Here is a 19,425-nt window from a genome sequence, read left to right on the forward strand (position 1 = left end):
TTTCAGTTGCAGGAGTCGATTACAATCATTTTTTGTCATTATACATACCCACGAAATCCTATGCATTTTCAAGAAAAAAATTCAAGAAGGTGCCTAAATTTTTCGACGAAATTAAAAAGTTTCAAATCGTTCTGGAAAAATTATTTTCGGTTGCGGGGGTCAATTACAATCATTTTTTGTCATTAGACATACCCCCAAAATCCTACCCACTTTCGAGAAAAAAATTCGAGAAGTTTTGAAATTTTTCGGCGAAAATGAAAAATTTCAAATCATTCTAAAAAAATTATTTTCAGTTGCAGGAGTCGATTACAATCATTTTTTGTCATTATACATACCCACGAAATCCTATGCATTTTCAAGAAAAAAATTCAAGAAGGTGCCTAAATTTTTCGACGAAATTAAAAAGTTTCAAATCGTTCTAAAAAAATTATTTTCGGTTGCGGGGGTCGATTACAATCATTTTTGGTCATTATACATACCAACGAAATCCTATGCATTTTCAAGAAAAAAATTCAAGAAGGTGCCTAAATTTTTCGACGAAATTAAGAAGTTTCAAATCGTTCTGGAAAAAATATTTTCGGGTACCTGAGTCAATTACAATCATTTTTTGTTATTAGACATACCCACGAAATCCTATGCATTTTCAAGAAAAAAATTCGAGAAGGTGCCTAAATTTTTCGACGAAATTAAGAAGTTTCAAATCGTTCTGGAAAAAATATTTTCGGGTACCTGAGTCAATTACAATCATTTTTTGTTATTAGACGTACCCCCAAAATACTACCCAGTTTCTAGAAAAAAATTCGAGAAGGTGCCTAAATTTTTCGACGAAATTAAGAAGTTTCAAATCGTTCTGGAAAAAATATTTTCGGGTACCTGAGTCAATTACAATCATTTTTTGTTATTAGACGTACCCCCGAAATACTACCCAGTTTCTAGAAAAAAATTCGAGAAGTTTTGAAATTTTTCGGCGAAAATGAAAAATTTCAAATCATTCTAAAAAAATTATTTTCGGTTGTGGGGGTTAATTACAATCATTTTTAGTCATTAGACTTATCCCCGAAATCCTACCCACTTTCGAGAAAAAAATTCGGTATTGGCGGAACTTTAAACGTTAATAAGTTTTTAACGAAGCCTCCATCGACAAATTGGTATTCTTGATTTTCGTCTTATTTTGGCCTCTAGAGTCCCCCATTAAAATTTTCCCTAGGGGTGGCCGATCATCCTGTATAGTTGTCAAATTTTTACAGGGAAAACAATTTTAATTTTTTAGTTTGTTTAGTTTGGATTCTGGGCAGTCATTTTGAAAAATTCTAGTGTATTCTAGGGATTATCGAATTTCCTGGGAGCCTCGAAGACGCCTAACCTCAAAAGTCTCAAACTTGAACGCTCTATGATGGGGTTAATAGAAACAAATTCTTGAGAATCCTAATCTTCGCTTTATAAAACACTGATATACGTTTAATATTAAGTAAAAAGGGGGAGGTAACAGAAAACTGTGATTTCGAGGTGAATCCTAACCCCAAAAATTACAAATAGAGATGGTACTGTTGGACTTAAAAGTCAGGTGATATTTTGCCAATATGGCGGAGGGGGCTGAAATCTTCCCCCAATTGGTGTGATAGAGAAATATAACAGTTTCCAGTCGCATTTATGTTCGATTCGCGCACCTCGACACCCACAGACCCAAACCATTTATTTACGAGCGCTGTTGTCGCAATTGTTATCGCTTTCCCATTTACATATTTTGTTTTCGCTCGCAACAGAGCGTCGATAAACGTAAAAACATCGCGTTGGCGAGTCCAACGAAGGAAATGGCGATGTAAAATTGCATAGGGGTGGAGTCGAGAGCCACGATGAAGAATCGAGGTGGGGGCGAGGTAATAAGGGTGGCTTCCAGTCGCAGAAAACGACAAAGTGTCTGTAAAAACCGAAACGAAACCGAGGAAGACGATGATCGTCGAAAACGTATACTAAATTGCTAAATATTATTATTATCGTAACGTTTCCGTCACACGGACGTACGATGTACGAACACAATTGTGTAAAACCGAGGTAGAGTCGAGGACTATTTTTAAAAGCAACCTTAAAGATTATTATTATTGTTAAACGTCCTTATCGCGCATACACAGACGTGATAATTTTAACATGATCAGTGGTGAAATTTTCAATTCGTGCGTCAGTGCTCTGCTAATTATTGCACGAATTCAGCGCGACGTGTTTCATAATGTAACGCGGTAAGAATAAGGAAACTGCGGTAGAAAATTATTCCAAATGTGATTCGATCGATGAAATCGTGACTATTTGCTGTCTATTTGAATTTGTTCGTTCATTGTGAAATATTTTGTAATTAGGAATAAATTGTACAATTCTGTGGTACAACTTCAAACCATAGACTTAACCTCACAATCTGGCCCAGAAATATTTTATTCGATGAAACCACCATTCGTTCCTCGACATTCATCTTTCACTCGTGATTCAACCCCGTTATCTAGATAATTTTGATCATTTATCATCAAGAGATAATCTGGTAAGGGAAAAACTTACTGCATGCCCTCGTTCGCGATCGTTCGGACCACCATCGATCCTCTCGTCCGTTTCGATACTCGATCTCTTCCGTTTGCTTTTCGTAGATCCGCAGAGACGCAGGGGAACAACTAAAAACTGACCACCGTCGATCGGTTGGTATCAAGAGTAAACGATCGCGACACGTTGTACGACAGTTCGCGAAGAGACGCGAACCGGGCGGAATATAATCCGACAGTGTGCACGAAACGTCCAAGCGAGCGTCGCTGGAGGACCTCGAACGTGGTCAGGATTTCTCCCTCCACCTAACCCACTCCCCCTACGTTTCTTTTGCTCCGTCCGTTCGCCTCCCCTCTCGCGATGTGTCGCCCACCGCCCCTCCATCGACTCTCGTTGCGTTTCAAGACTCCCCCCACCGTCGTTCCTCGATCCACGATCGGTTCGCGCCTGCTCTGCTTTGTGCATCTTCCTAGTGATTTACACGGTTGCGCCTGGTGACAAAATTCCTCCCTAGATGAGTATCTCGACCGACGAGTACTTACGAGATACCAACCTTTACGTCAACACTTTATCAACCACTTTTTAAAACTCTACTACACCTAGAATACGAGTTACACACATTGTAATTAGCTTGACGAATAGCAAAATGTTCAGTAATATTTCGTTGTGGTTAGGTGGAATTAGTAGACGTTATTTTTACCGAATGAAATGGTTTATAACTGTTTGGGGCTAAACTTTTCAATTTCACCGTAATCAGAGACAGTGCCGCCAGAGGGCCACAGTTAACATTCCTGTAAAAACTTTTCGTAATCTTCTCGAGCAATGCCCTTCCCCAAGCTCGAAACGTGAAAAGGCAGAAATCAATTTCTCTTTATCTGGGGAACCAGACACTGCTTTTAAGGGAACGAGGTGGCTTTGGGGAAGCGTTCGGAGCTTTCCAGAGCGAAAGAACGTCGCGGAGGAGAGCGACCACCGTGAAAATTGTCCGGCGACAGGAATGCGGCGACGCGGGGAAAGCGTTCGAAGGTCTGCTCGATGGTGGCGTCACGCGATACCGAAAGGTTTCTCGGAACACAACGGGTACGACTCTCTCTATGGACTGTAAACCCTGGGATGATTCACTCGACGAACCACGCATCGAAGACTCGCGATTACGATTTACGCGCTCTCCGGTTTCGTTTCTCGACAAACAAAACACGAAACGATTACGACGCGCCGGGGTCCAATTGTCAGCGATTCGCGCGCAGAAAAACACTAGAAGGGTTCCTAGAATCGAGTGTACATCACAGTTGGCTGCACTTACAGAAGGAAACAAGAGCGACATGAAAATGTCGCACAAGAGAAAATTTTAAATAAACAATTTTTGACACGTCTGCAATGAAAATTTGCATGCACTGTACTGAAATTCAAATTTTATGCAAAATTGTGACATCTGTTGCTGATAGAAGTATCTAATGTACTTTAGTTTGGTATTACTAAGAAAATTAACACATTAACGACGGAGCATTTTTTTTAAAACTTTCCTATACGATGATTTTAATGAAATAGAATTCCTACAACGTGTGTATACTAAAAATGTGATAAGTATTTTTGTAATTAATATGGTTTATTCAAATTTTCAGGAGCTATACAGGGTGTTCGGCCATCCTAGAGAGGTAGAGGCCAAAATAAGACGAAAATCAAGAATACCAATTTGTCGATGGAGGCTTCGTTAAAAAGTTATTAACATTTAACGTTCCGACCGTACTGAATTTTTTTCTCGAAAATGCATAAGATTTCGAGGGTATGTCTAATGACCAAAAATGATTGTAATTGCCCACTGTAACTAAATATAATTTTTTCAGAACGATTTGAAATTTTTTAATTTTGTCGAAAAATTTCACACCTTCTCGAATTTTTTTCTCGAAACTGGGTAGGATTTCGGAGGTATATCTATTCATAAAAAATGATTATAATCGACCCTTGCAACCGAAAATAATTTTTTCAGAATGATTTTAAACTTTTTAATTTTGCCGAAAAATTTATGCACCTATCCCCTTGAATTTTTCTTAAAGATTCGTTTTTTATTTTTAATAAATATGATTAGCGCTGTATGGAAAAGTTGTTTAGTACTTTTTTGTAGATATTCGTGAGCTCTACTTCAGAAAAAAATTTCTATGAGATACGTTCACTATTGTAGGAGTTATGGCCGTTTGGAAATTGGACGACTTTTATGGGGTTTTTCGCATTTTACGAGGTCAAGGAGCAACTTTTCCAATATTTTTAGAATTTCTACATAGTCTCTACTAAAATACGCGTTGATTGCTTTTTTAAACATTAAAATCCTTTATTAGTTATGGCGTTTTAAAGATATGCTTGGAATTTCTCGGAAGCATTTCTGGCCTCACATTAGATTTTAGGTAAACAATTTTTTTCTCGAAAATACGTAGGATTTCGGAGGTATGTATAATGACCAAAAATGATTGTAATTGCCCCCTGTAACTAAATATAATTTTTTTAATATGATTTGAAATTTTTTAATTTCGTCTAAAAATTTCAGTACCTTCTCGAATTTTTTTCTCGAAAGTGGGTAGGATTTCAGGGGTATGTGTAATGACCAAAAATGACTGTAATCGACTCCTGCAACCGAAAATAATTTTTTTAGAACGATTTGAAATTTTCGAATTTAATTGTTAATAACTTTTTAACGAAGCCTCCATCAACAAATTGGCCTCCAGAATCCCCCATTAAAATGTTTCCCAGGGGTGGCCAAACATCCTGTATATGGATATTCGAATTTTTTTCTTGCGTTGTCGAAGAAATTACTAAAAATACAGAAATTTATCGTAAAACGAGAATACTCGTTGACCGTCGGTAATGTGTTAATATTGAAACCTTTACCAAGGACAAACTTTTTATAAGACTTTTTGATAATACAGTCCGATAGATTTAAATAATCAGAAACAATCGAAAGTACGGTCAAGAAATAAAATTATTTCACTAACACACGGCTCATCGATAGATAAGCATTGAAAATATCCAATATACAACGATACCGATTAAACAACGTTTATTTATACCAATGTTGACATACTTTATCACCAGAAAGAGACTCAACATGCAATTACAACGATTAAATGCAGTTTATTTATGTTAATGTTGACGTATTTTATCGACGAGAAACACGGTTGGGGCAATAATAGAATTTACATTGTTTTCGTCCACTTTTACACCTTTGTGTCTTAATGGTGAACAAACAAAATTGAAAATAAAGATATATATACTGATGAAACAAAAAAATTGCCAAAGCTTAGCCTGATATCTCAGAAACTATCAAATAGCCCAAACTAATGTCTACATTTGGTTTCCCCACCCCTCAAAATCCTCAAAATTTTGGTAATTCGAAAAAAGAATTTTGCACAAAGCCCCCCGAAATTGTTGAGGAATCGCCTGTCCTGCAATGGCTACGCGATCATCGACGACGCTTTGCGTCACTGGGTCGTGCGGCGCTAATCTCGTCAGCGAGATACGCCGCAAAAAGAGAAACGAAATGTAGATCGTCCTCTGCACCCGAACTTTAGATATCTAAATTCGAAGGTCGTGGCCCGTGCACGTGCACGCCGCATGGGGAAATCGACAAACACGAAATACGTTCGCCATCGGCACGAACGGTCCCTCGAAGCCTCCTCCCCTTGGTCGCGAATCGACGGAAATCGCTGGATCGATACCCAAGACCTTTGGCGGATCCTTTCTCCCCGGACACTCGAGTTTTCCCCGATCGTCCACCGTCCGCGACGACCGTAAACGACACACCACCGATAACGCTCCCGTTTTCCTCGCTGGCCAGACGGATAGCGCGATCGAAGAATCGTTTCTATCGGTCAATAAACTCTTATCGCGGTCGCGTACCAACGGACGAGCACGAACGCGAATCGATTCTCGGGCGGCGATCGAATCGAGAAAACTTTTTCCGCGAGACGCGCGAATAATAACAGCATCGCCCGCGTAGCAGATAAGGAGCGCGCGAGGGCAGACGAGCAACTTCGTTATATTAGAAATCATCTTTTATCGTTTCAAGATACGAATTTTTTTTCAGTCGTAGTTCACGTTTCGTTGCACGGTTCTAAGTCGAGCGAAGTATGGCAGGTATGATTAAATATTTGAATGAAGTTCGAGGGAAAATAACGTGCAAACTGCATCTGCGTCTGGTACGTTCCGCGCAGACGCGATAGTGCACGCGCACGCGCAGGACGGAGGGATCCCCCGATCGGAAGATTCGATAGCGAGAATCCGTAGTGCGCGCGACTCGTGCCTGGGGACGAATCGGCAAACAGCAAAAGATGTTCGTTTTCACGAAACTGTTAGCATAGGGCCGCGGAGGCGTCACACTGTTTTCCATCGTCGGTTTAGCTTTATTTTCGGTTTTGTATCGCCTACGTATACAGTCTTGGGAACACGGAGCATCCCTTAAGCCGTCGTGTAAATATTTTCGCGAACGGTCTGCCAGCGCAGACGAACCTCGTCCGTTCGTCGATCCCTATAGAGAACACGCAAAAAACTATCGTGCGATCGCATGATCCTAACGAAGGCCACTGACGTAACTGCTGCAATGATTATTATTAAGCACTCAGCATCAGCATTTTACATACGTGTATTGCTTTAAGGTGTTCAATGATATCCCTAAACTTGATTAAACTCGATCTTATTCGTTTCTAATAATATCTGAAACTAGTGAAATCGTCTGATCTGTACTTCTGCAACTCGCCCCTTTATGTTCAGACTCTTACCTTCAAACTTGAACTATCGATCAAACTATATCAGATAACACTTGCTGGTTAGGACAACAGGACTAGGCAGTAGTCCAAACCTTAGATCTCACTTTATCACACTTGGATCACTGATTTGTCTCTGTTCCTATCGGAGGCAGCGAATAGACAACAATCGTGAAAATGAGACAAAATCCCCAGAAACTACTTGGAACGAATAATAACGAGTTAAACAATATCCCCAGATTCGCAACGTCAGTCCAGTCTTGCATCCACTATCAGATGAAAGTCGATAGTCTAATCGTCAGGTCCGATCCCTATCGTTCTCGAATCACCGTATCAAGGATCCTATTAAACTGGTCGAAGCTACGAGTATTCCAACACTGGTGCACGATAAAATTCCTGCTACAAGTTCTGAGTAGACGTATCGATAGATAACTTGTAATCGTGAGAATAAGAGTCCACGGTAGCTAGGTCAGACGAACGACAAGTCAAACAAGATAGTTGCCGTTCAACGTCAGGTCTAGTCATTCTCTCATAGCTACTTTCAATCAAAAATCGTAAACAATAGTCTCTATTCCTTTCTCAGTATTTGAGATCTTATTGAACTTGGCGAAACTAGGAGCACTTGACTGTTAACTGGCATCGTGGGGTATTTTGACACCCCAGAGATACTAACTACCATCCGGTGAACAAAAGATGAGACTCCCTATTTCCTAGGTTGAACGAATAACAGTAGATTCAGCTAGTTGGGGAAATAGCTCGTAATTCACTTCTCAACCGGGAATCACCACCTCAGAGAACCGGTCGAAGCGTCAAACATTGAAACAACGAAGCAACGCCACAAAACGATCTACCTTTCCCAACGGCAAACGCGTAACATATAAACAAACGCGACAGCTAGGCGAATCACAAGTTAAACAATATGGTGAACGCGTTCACTGTCCGGTCTCTCAGCGGCGTATCCAAAAGCGTGATGATATGACGGGTCACAGACAGTGAACGTGTTCGATCACGTCGCGTCCTCCCATAGTCTGAACTTTCCGCGAACAATATCGTGCGACACTCCGAGTAGCTAGGCTGCCTAGGCGCGATAGTCTAATCTCACCCCCGCCACCGGGCGGTCGAGCAACACCTCGTCGATCTTATTAAACGCGTCGCGGGTTACGCGACGACTGGCGATAGAAGGTTACGTCAATGGCTCCTATAACGGTCCGAGCGAGGGATTCTGATAATGAACGTCACTAACCTGGGTAACGGTCCGCTGGGCGAGTGAGGCGTCGAGTTCGCCTGATCGTGTTCTTGGTGATGATGGGGCGTACCGGCCGCGTGGTGAGCGTAGATCGACTCCATGTAGAGCTGATCGGAGACGCGATCGGCGTCCTGCGCCAGATGATTCGCCTGGACCGAGGCGGGCGGTTGCATGGCGGTCAGGTGAGCGTAGGACTGTCTGCCCTGCTCGTTCGGACTGTATCCGCCGTCAGGCTGTCCCTGTCGATGCGGCGACGAGAGTCCTTGATCGTCGCGCGGGCTGCGACTGGAGCTCGGCGAGCTGCCGGTTCGCAGAGTGGGCGATCCGCCGCCGGCGCCGCTACCGTCTCCGCCGCCGCCGCTTCCGCTGCCTGCGCCTCCGCCGCCGCCACCGCTGCCTCCGCCCCCGCGTATCTGATGCTGAAGGTACGCGTCGTCGGGCAGCACCTCGTCCAAGTGATGATGATGGTGCTGATGCTGTTGGTGATGATGGTGATGATGATCAGCTGTCCCTACGTCGTTCGCGATGCTGTTCGCGCCGGTGTTGCCAAGATTCGGGAACAGAACGCCGAGAGTGAAGTCGCCCCTTGCGCCTCTCATGGCTGCCGCGATACCGCTCACCCTGTCCACGTCCTCGTGATCCTCCTGGTGCTGTTGTTGCGCTGACTGCTGCTGAGTTTGGGACAACGACTGCGACTGCTGCTGCGTCTCTGGGTCGTCCAAGCGGCGATGACCCGACGAGGCAAGCGCGGCGTGTTGGGACGCGTCCGACTGCAAATGGTGCTGCTGTTGTTGATGGTGGTGGTGGTGGTGCTGCTGCTGCTGCTGCTGCTGCTGCTGATGGTGGTGGCGTTGATGGTGGTGGTGGTGGTGGTGGTGATGGTGGGGATGGTGGTGATCGGTCGCGGTCGTCGAGAGCGTTTCAGTACAGTAACGATGCATCGTGGAGCGAGGCGCGTGACTGCCGAGCCGATTTCCCTCCGGCGACGCGGAGGTCTCGCTCGGCTGCCGGTTATCCCCACCATCGGGGACCGGCGGCTCTCTCGCCCTCGACGTAACGAATTGTGGCTGCTGCTGTTGGTGGTGACGGTGGTGGGGTTGATGGGAAACCTGTTGCTGCTGCTGCTGCTGCTGCTCTTGTTGTTGTTGCCGCTGTTGCTCGTCCGTCGTCGGGTCGCCGCCCCCGTAACGGCGCGAATCCTGTTCGAGATAACCCCTTCGCGGCCATGCGATAAATTATAAATTATGCCTTTAAACTTCTCGTTCTACCGTTGGGTTACTATTCTTTTTTTTTTTTTTTTTTAAATCGAGATCGTAACGTTTCGAGGTCAAGGACAAAGAGATCGAGAACGCGGTCTGAATTATCGGTAAATGTTTTTGTTTCTCACCTTTCGCGTAGCACCGGGCTATCGGGCTCGCCGTAGTCGAGCGGATGCAGATCGTAGGTGGCGCTGATATCGTTTCCGTGATCGGCAGAAACGGCAATAGCCGCCGCGTCGGCGCTGCCCGTCGACGCTACCGCGCCATTTTCAATTTCCTGCTGTCCCGCCTCCAGCACGCCCACGCCGTCCCCGCCCTCCTCGCTTCCACGCTTTTCGTACCCGGTCTGGCGCCGTTGTTGCTGCCGTTCGAGCAGCTGTTGCTGTCGAAGAAGCTCCTCCGTGCCCGCGTTCGTGATCTCATCCCCGTCCTCGTTCCCTTCGAACGTCTCCGCGACGACCTCCGTGCCCCTGTCCTCGGTCCCATACTCCGTCGTTCCGTCCACGTACACGATCAACGCTGCGACATGCACGAAGCGTTTCGATATTAAACGTTCCTAAAGCTTCGTTACTCGATGAAAATATAAACAAACTTCCATATTTATATTTCATTCGTAAAGCGTATAAATTGAAATAAATCCTATGTTAAATCGCAAGTTAAATTTCTCTAACTCCGATGCACACACGGTCGATGAACGAAAATGAACCTTTTCAAAAATTTTAACCAAAGGCGAGGTCTCGAGAATATTTCTAATTGCAAATATTTTGAAACGCAAGTCAAGTTTACTAACCTATTACTTAAAACGTTGAAAACTTGTTTTCCCGCGTTTAATTAGATATTTCGGTGCTGTGAAGCTCGCAAGACGGTCAAGCTACTATGGAGTTCGAGTATAATTGTTTCAACGTCGAAAGAGAATGAGAAATATGCATGTTGCCAGAAGCCCGGGACCCGTATCGATCGGAAAAATGGCACTCGCCGCGTTTGGTCGTCGCGTCTCCCCGCAGATTCAGGAAAGATCGCGATCGAACGATACAGAGACCGATCGATTAGATCATAACTCTCGAGGTCGGCTCGTCCCGACGATACGGGCACACTGTTGCTAGCCGGTACGTTACAAAAATAACTTGGTCGTCGTTATCTGGTGCTCGTTAGCGAGTGGCGCGCGTTCCTCCTCGTCCATCGTGTGTTTGCGCGCGAGCGAAAGCGTCTTCTCGCGTCCCGAGCCCGCAATTGTTCACGCGAGACCGGAGCAACGCCGATGACAAAGATCAAGGATAGAAGGGTGACGGAGAGAGAAAGTTAGAAACGACGTTTCGCGGAGCCGTGCTCCTGCTGAAAGATAAAAAATTATATTTTTAATACCCAAGGGTCAACCGATGGCAGCAGCACCGAGCATAGGCCACGACGGACCTACGGTTCGATTACGCCCATTCTCTTTCCACTCCTCGCCTCTACTTCTCTTCTTTTTCTCGCCACATTCATCTGTACCGTGATTCGTTCTATTTGTTAAGTCCATTTGGGCAGAATCGTACCTGTAACTGGTACCTTTCACCGAGTACTCTTGGAGAATCATCCCGGAATATCTAATACATGATTTTCTCTGTACTTTTATTCAGTATACTTCTTACATTCATCTGTATCTGAGACTCTGTTTTACCTGTACTTGGGCTGCACAGTGCCAAAAACAGAATGCCCTTCGTATCGATGTTTTACAATAAAGATTTTTCATTATTCTAACCTGTATTTATTCCTAACCTCATAAAGAAAACAATAATTCATACGACGCAGAAAAATCTCGAGTATCCACTCGATCCCATCTACTTTGTCTTCGATGAAACGGATGACGGAATTGTATCGAATATCGAATCGAGATTTCGTGCCCTAAGTCGACTCCCGCCATTTTTCTCGAATCGACCCGGCAATCGATCGTCGAAACGACCGCGACCGTCGAATACAGGAACGAAAACGAAGGGGTTAAAGACGGTGGTGAGAAGATGGCGGACGCTAGAGGTAGAGAGATACCTAGAAATAGGAGGGGGGCGGGGCATTCTGGCGCGAGAGGGCGCAACGAACCGGTTCGATTTGAGAATTCGAATTAAAGTCTACGCGGGGGGAGGGAGGGGCGCGTACCTCATTGGCGAAATTTTCGTCGGACGAGGATCCGTGAACTCGCGTCGGTGCGGTTCGTTTTAACGATATCTTCTCCCTCTCCCTCCCCCCCTCCGCCCCTCGAACACACGGTGTATCGACTGTTTAACATTCAACCGACCTTATTGACGTTACCTAATCGAATTGGAAAGGTCAGGCTCGCCGGATTATCTTGACGGTTCGTTTCGCGGCGAATTCTATTAAAAAACATATTTTTTCGCGAAAGGTCCAAGTACGAGTCCCGTCCCGCCACGCTCGGGATAACGTAAATACGATTGTGCGCGCAGATTCCTCCGATGCCCAGCTCGCCAACGCTTCTACAGGGTGGGGCATTTAACTATACAGGGTGTTCAGCCACCCCTGGGAAAAATTTTAACGAGGGATTCTAGAGGCCAAAATAAGACGAAAATCAAGAATACCAATTTGTCGATGGAGGCTTCGTCAAAAAGTTACTAACGTTTAAAGTTTCGCCAGTTCCGAATTTTTTTCTCGAAAACACACAGGATTTCGGGGTTATGTGTAATGACAAAAAATGATTGTAATCGACTCCTGCAACCGAAACTAATTTTTTTAGAATGATTTGAAAAATTTTTTCTTCGTCGAAAAATTTCACCACCTTCGCGAATTTTTTTCGACAAAGTGGGTAGGATTTCGAGGTTATGTGTAATGACCAAAAATGATTGTAATTGACCCACGCAACCGAAACTAATTTTTTTAGAATGATTTGTAAAATTTTTTCTTCGTCAAAAAATTTCACCACCTTCGCGAATTTTTTTCTACAAAGTGGGTAGGATTTCAAGGTTATGTGTAATGACCAAAAATGATTGTAATCGACACCTGCAACCGAAAATAATTTTTTTAGAATGATTTGAAAAATATTTTTCTCGTCAAAAAATTTCACCACCTTCTCGAATTTTTTTCTACAAAGTGGGTAGGATTTCGAGGTTATGTGTAATGACCAAAAATGATTGTAATCGACTCCTGCAACCGAAACTAATTTTTTTAGAATGATTTGAAAAATTTTTTTCTCGTCGAAAAATTTCACCACCTTCTCGAATTTTTTTCTACAAAGTGGGTAGGATTTCGAGGTTATGTGTAATAACCAAAAATGATTGTAATCGACCCACGCAACCGAAACTAATTTTTTTAGAATGATTTGAAAAATTTTTTCTTCGTCGAAAAATTTCACCACCTTCGCGAATTTTTTTCTACAAAGTGGGTAGGATTTCGAGGTTATGTGTAATAACCAAAAATGATTGTAATCGACTTCTGCAACCGAAACTAATTTTTTTAGAATGATTTGAAAAATTTTTTTCTCGTCGAAAAATTTCACCACCTTCTCGAATTTTTTTCTACAAAATGGGTAGGATTTCGAGGGTATGTGTAATAACCAAAAATGATTGTAATCGACTCCTGCAACCGAAACTAATTTTTTTAGAATGATTTGAAAAATTTTTTCTTCGTCGAAAAATTTCAGCAACTTTGCGAATTTTTTTCTACAAAGTGGGTAGGATTTCGGGGGTATGTGTAATGACCAAAAATGATTGGAATTGACCCATGCAACCGAAAATAATTTTTTTAGAATGATTTGAAAAATTTTTTTTTCGTCGAAAAATTTGGGCACCTACCCCCTTTCAATGTTTCTTAAAAATTCGTTTTTTATTTTTAATAAATTTGGTTACCGCTGTATGGAAAAGTTGTTTAGTACTTTATTGTAGGTATTCGTGAGCTCTACTTTAGAAAAAAATTGCATTGAAATATATTCACTATTATAGGAGTTATGGTCGTTTGAAAATTGGACCACTTTTATGGGGTTTTTCTCACTTTACGGGGTCGAGGAACAACTTTTTCAATATTGTTAGAATTTCTACATATTTTTTACAAAAATACTCGTTGTTAAATGACAATTACGAGTATAGAATTTGAAATTTTTCGAATTGATTCAACCAATGACTTCGTCTATTTGTCGCGGGTGAATTTTTTGACGAATTCGAACGATATGAATTTGGTTTCTCTGTTACGATTAAGATCGTCGAGTACAATGACCCGTGGTTAAAGGTAGTTCAAGGTCGTTCAAGGTCAACTGCGAACGAAAATACTCATCTCGAAATAGATAATAGAAATAGATCGAACAGTTTCGTATCTTCTCCAGTCGTTGGTGTTATTGTTCTAGGATTGCACAGTGATAATCACAGAATGTAAACAAACATTCAATACACTTTGTATTTATCTATATTCATGAACACGATTACATCCGTGGTACGATAATGACCAAAGTGCGGCCTCGTGAATTTATTGAAATTTCGGTAGTGACCGAATTTTTTTTACTACCCTGGTTCAAAATATTAAGTTGCACAAATTGCAAGAAGCATGTAAGTTTACACGGATGTAGATAAAATATATTCTTGAATGTTGATACGAAAATTTATATGAGTTATATTTCATATCAATATAGAAAGTCTACCAAGCTTTGTGAAGTGAAAAGATTGAACAAATAATGTGTTATACGGAAACGTAGAAAGTCGATGGAGTTTTCATTAATAGCGACTGTCGTCAAAGTTCGAGATAAGCAATGTGTTTGTACGCAGAAAGATTTCCTGCCCGTTCGACGATTAGGAACGTGCATTGTTGTTACGATCGAATGCATTTTGCATTACAAGTTCAAGGTTAACGTTTCGAACAATCGTGGGAGGAACTCACCTAGTTCGATCTAGAAGCCTGTGGACAGATAAGCGAGAGGGAACATCGTATCAGTTAAACGAACGAAGGCTACTTGGACAGTTCAAACCTTCTCAGACCGAAATTTCATTCAGAAACTCCGCACACTGGGATATTTAATCTCGAAACTTAACTGAACGTCTAATAAATTTCTCAATAATTTCAATTTCAACTTGGAGAATCCAAGACCACGATAACCGAAGCTACCAATCGCAACAGAGACTCGTTTCAATCATCTGTCGCTAATTTGTAATTATCTACAGTTGAAACGACTTCTAATCGAACTATTTAAAATGTATAGAATTTTTGAGTGTAAGTAGATGAACTAAAATTTTTATCAGTCTCTATAAGATGGAATTTTAGCGACTCGACTTCGACTTGGACTCACCGAGCGAGCGGCCATCTTGAAATCGAGTCGACTCGACGCATTTCCCGCTCCGTCGTCGAAAGTGGACGAGCTGTTCCGACGATTTGTTTTTAGTGTTTCACCCTGTATACGTGTGCACGGCCCGAGCATAGCGAAACGGACCTCCGTCGCTGTTATCGAAGACCAGAAGCTCCATTGTTGCGCGAGACGAATCGGTGACGAGACGCGGAGTCGCGGAGGCGTAGTGCCGCGACCCCGATTAATCATTCCGGGACGAAGAAAATACGCGATCGACGCTGCACCGAACCCGTGGTCTTCGTCTCGGCCTCGGTTGCGAAACTGGGGTGGCCTGGACTAGGGCTGGGACCAAACACGAGCAAAATCCTTATCTGGACGAACGTTTCCCAACGACGAACGCGAAACGAACTCGATCGAAATTTAAGTCAAGAAACAGAGAATTCTAAATTCTCATTGTACTGCTTTGGGGGTCTCTATGGGGACTATTGCATCTTTCGAAAACCGTATATTAAGACTTGTTGTATTTCTTTCTTTTAAATAACAGATTTATTTATAATAACATACAAAAAAACATCTTAATTAAAACTCAACAACTATGTAACTCCCCTTTACTTTGTGACTCTTTTGTCTCCTCGATACACACGGTATTCCTCTCTCACTGCTTACTACCAACTTGACTCATCATCCCTGCCAACTTCCACAACCAAATCACCACCGATGTCATTCACAGGAGATTATCCCCTAACAAGACTTTTTTAACGTTTTGGTCTTGTGTTGTTTACCCCCTCCACGTTAACGTTGCCTGTGTAACCTTATTTTGACTATTATGGTGTATGGCTTCCCGTTTATTGAATAAGTAAATTTTAAAATCTGTGAAAGATTCAAAACTTTGCCCCCACACGAGTGAATGAAATGTAGACAGTGTCACCTTTTGTGGTCTCTTTGAATGTTTCTTTGAAAAATTTGAAACGTAAAAAGGTGATTGAATATTTCGCAGACAGGACAGACGTCCATTTTGGTGTCTGTAATGTCCTCGTCGAGCATGAATCACGAGACTCCGAATCACCCTATAATTTGTACCGTCGTCCGAGAATCTTTCACGATATAATTAAAATTATCGTGTCGCTGGTGATAATTTCGCCTACTTTCTCCCAGTACCAATATCGTGACCACGGTTTCACGTAATCTGCCATCGTTCATAAACGTGATCACCTCGTAGTAACAGCATACCGAGAAGCAAGACTCGAACCAAAGGTATACGAAGAGAAAACACTAACTATACTTCAACTATAACGATTCTACTATACAGGGTGTTCAGCCACCCGTGGGAAAAATTTTAATGGAAGATTCTAGAGGCCAATATAAGGCCAAAATCAAGAATACCAATTTGTTGATGGAGGCTTCGTTAAAAAGTTATTAACAATTAAATTCAAAAATTTCAAATCGTTTTGGAAAAATTATTTTCGCTTGCAGGAGTCGATTACAGTTATTTTTGGTCATTACACATACCCCTGAAATCTTACGCATTTTCAAGAAAAAAATTCAAGAAGGTGCCTAAATTTTTAGACGAAATTAAAAAATTTCAAATCATACTAAAAAAATTATATTTAGTTACAGGGGGCAATTATAATAATTTTTGGTTATTATACATACCCCCGAAATCCTACGCATTTTCAAGAAAAAAATTCAAGAAGGTGCCTAAATTTTTCGACAAAATTAAATAATTTCAAATCGTTTTAAAAAAATTATTTTCACTTGCAGGGGTCAATCACAATCATTTTTGGTGAATAGACATACCCCCGAAATCCTGCGCATTTTCGAGAAAAAAATTCGAGAAGATGCCTAAATTTTTAGACGAAATTAAAAAATTTCAAATCATACTAAAAAAATTATATTTAGTTACAGGGGGCAATTATAATAATTTTTGGTTATTATACATACCCCCGAAATCCTGCGCATTTTCGAGAAAAAAATTCAAGAAGGTGCCTAAATTTTTCGACGAAATTAAATAATTTCAAATCGTTCTAAAAAAATTATTTTCGGTTACAGGAGTCGATTACAGTCATTTTTGGTCATTACACATACCCTTGAAATCTTACGCATTTTCAAGAAAAAAATTCCAGAAGGTGCCTAAATTTTTCGACGAAAAAAAAAAATTTCAAATCGTTTTAAAAAAATTATTTTCACTTGCAGGGGTCAATTACAATCATTTTTGGTGAATACACATACCCCCGAAATCCTGCGCATTTTCGAGAAAAAAATTCGAGAAGGTGCCTAAATTTTTCGACGAAATTAAAAAATTTCAAATCATACTAAAAAAATTATATTTAGTTACAGGGGGCAATTATAATAATTTTTGGTTATTATACATACCCCCGAAATCCTACGCATTTTCGAGAAAAAAATTCGAGAAGGTGCCTAAATTTTTAGACGAAATTAAAAAATTTCAAATCGTTTTAAAAAAATTATTTTCACTTGCAGGGGTCAATTACAATCATTTTTGGTGAATAGATATACCCCCGAAATCCTGCGCATTTTCGAGAAAAAAATTCAGTAGTTGGCGAACTTTAAACGTTAATAATTTTTTAACAAAGCCTCCATCAACAAATTGGTATTCTTGATTTTCGTCTTGTTTTGGCCTCTAGAATCCCCCATTAAAATGTTTGATGATCTCCATGAAAACACCTGTATAGCACGTTTTTTATTACAGTCGAGAATATGTGAATTTTATTTTTTAAATGGTATCGTGACTTTTCCAAAATTAAACCGAAAATATTTTGGTCAGCCTCGAACTCGCTGACGATTACGAACCAGAGCACGCGGTACACCTGAACTTTGACCCCGTAAACCGTCGAGTCACAGTCCTCGCATGACCTTCGCTATCGCCGAAAACTACGTGTGTGAATCGAGCGATGCATTCGAGATTTTGCCAAAAAAATTCCGACAAGCTCGATGAAATTCTCTGAGTTTACTACAATGCTCTATCATTATTTCGTAAATCTCTTCGAGGGTGCAATTTTGTATAAACTACGTAGAATCCGCCATGTCACATTTCTTTGAATTTTTCAAGAAAGAAAACAACAAAAATCCGAAGGATTATAATTGCAACGAATTAACAAATTAAAACACTTGGAACGAGTCTCAATGTTTACAATTTTTTTTAACAATCTCCAACGAACTATTTAACGCTTCGATTCTAATGTTAAAAATGGTGGGTGGACCTAGACGAGAGAAAATGTCTGATAACTGAATCGATAGGAATGTATATTTGACTTAATTAAGGGAATAACGATGTGAAAAATTGTCGAAAGATGGCGAGTTTCCCCCCCTGCGTGCGTTTCGTGCAACGTCGGTCGAAGAAACGAGGGTAACGTTCTTCGTGGAAACGGTAGCGGGAGATTCCGACTGGTCGAGCGGAAGACGTTTTGTACATCGGGGCCAGAGGTTGACCTCTTATCTCGTTGGCCCCATAAAAACGCGCTGTTATCCGCAACGTAAGCGACCAAGACGGCGCATATCGATGCGGTTTACGACGAGATTTTCAGAGATTGAATAGCCTCTTTATCTCGACCTCTTCGATCCTCGTCCTCATCTGCCCTGCAACACATATACGCTCATTCCACTTTTGTCTCGCTCATTGCTCCTGTACTATCACTCGATTCACGAAACCAGGGACTATCAAAAGGGGAGAAATCGTTGAAAATCGGTGATTTTTAGCACTGCTTACTCGTGGAATTTTCGATTCACGAAACCAGAGACTATCAAAAGGGGAGAAATCGTTGAAAATCGGTGATTTTTAGCACTGCTTACTCGTGGAATTCTCGATTCACGAAACCAGAGACTACCAAAAGGGGAGAAATCGTTGAAAATCGGTGATTTTTAGCACTGCTTACTCGTGAATTTAATTGACTGGAAGATCGTCGCGATTTGATTGCGCGCGGAGGAGAACAGATCGAGTCGATCCTGTTAAATACGAAACAACGAATGGCGGACCCTTCTCGAGATGATGCTCCGTGGGGAACAGCGGGGCCATTGTAAAAAGATCGTGAGGCCCTTCCGGGGAAACAAAGTTGCCTTTCTTTGCGCGGAGTCGAGAACAAGGCGCCTTCGTCGCTTCCACGGTGCAGAAGGCCAGGTGCCTCGAAGATTTTTTTACTTCCCGGCAGATTGCACGGGAAACAATTCGAAAACGAAACTAAATGGTTACCAAAGTATCTGAACTCGAAGATCAACGGTAAAAACTGAAGATAATTGGGAATTCTTTGGTACCAAAATGGCGGGAAAGAATTCGAAAATGAAACCTAATAATTACCAAAGTATCTAAACTCGAAGATAAAAGGTAAAAAGTGAAGATAATTGGTAATTCTTTGGTACCAAAATGGCGGGAAAGAATTT

At 41.7% G+C, this 19,425-nt stretch overlaps 1 protein-coding gene across 3 annotated transcripts in view; it reads right to left on the reverse strand.

The window, feature by feature from the left end:
* The window catches only part of LOC143347264 (uncharacterized), a 76,525-nt gene that overhangs the window by 26,385 nt on the left and 30,715 nt on the right, over positions 1-19,425 (reverse strand). For all 3 annotated transcript variants that reach the window (XM_076776322.1, XM_076776331.1, XM_076776333.1), the window contains exons 2-3: positions 9,908-10,298; positions 8,518-9,735 (exon numbers count right to left, since the gene is read on the reverse strand). In XM_076776322.1, coding sequence (XP_076632437.1) covers positions 8,518-9,735; positions 9,908-10,298 — 1,609 coding nt within the window. The remainder of the gene's footprint in view (positions 1-8,517; positions 9,736-9,907; positions 10,299-19,425) is intronic.

Source organism: Colletes latitarsis, chromosome 2 (assembly GCF_051014445.1).
Source record: "Colletes latitarsis isolate SP2378_abdomen chromosome 2, iyColLati1, whole genome shotgun sequence".
Classification (NCBI taxonomy): domain Eukaryota; kingdom Metazoa; phylum Arthropoda; class Insecta; order Hymenoptera; family Colletidae; genus Colletes; species Colletes latitarsis.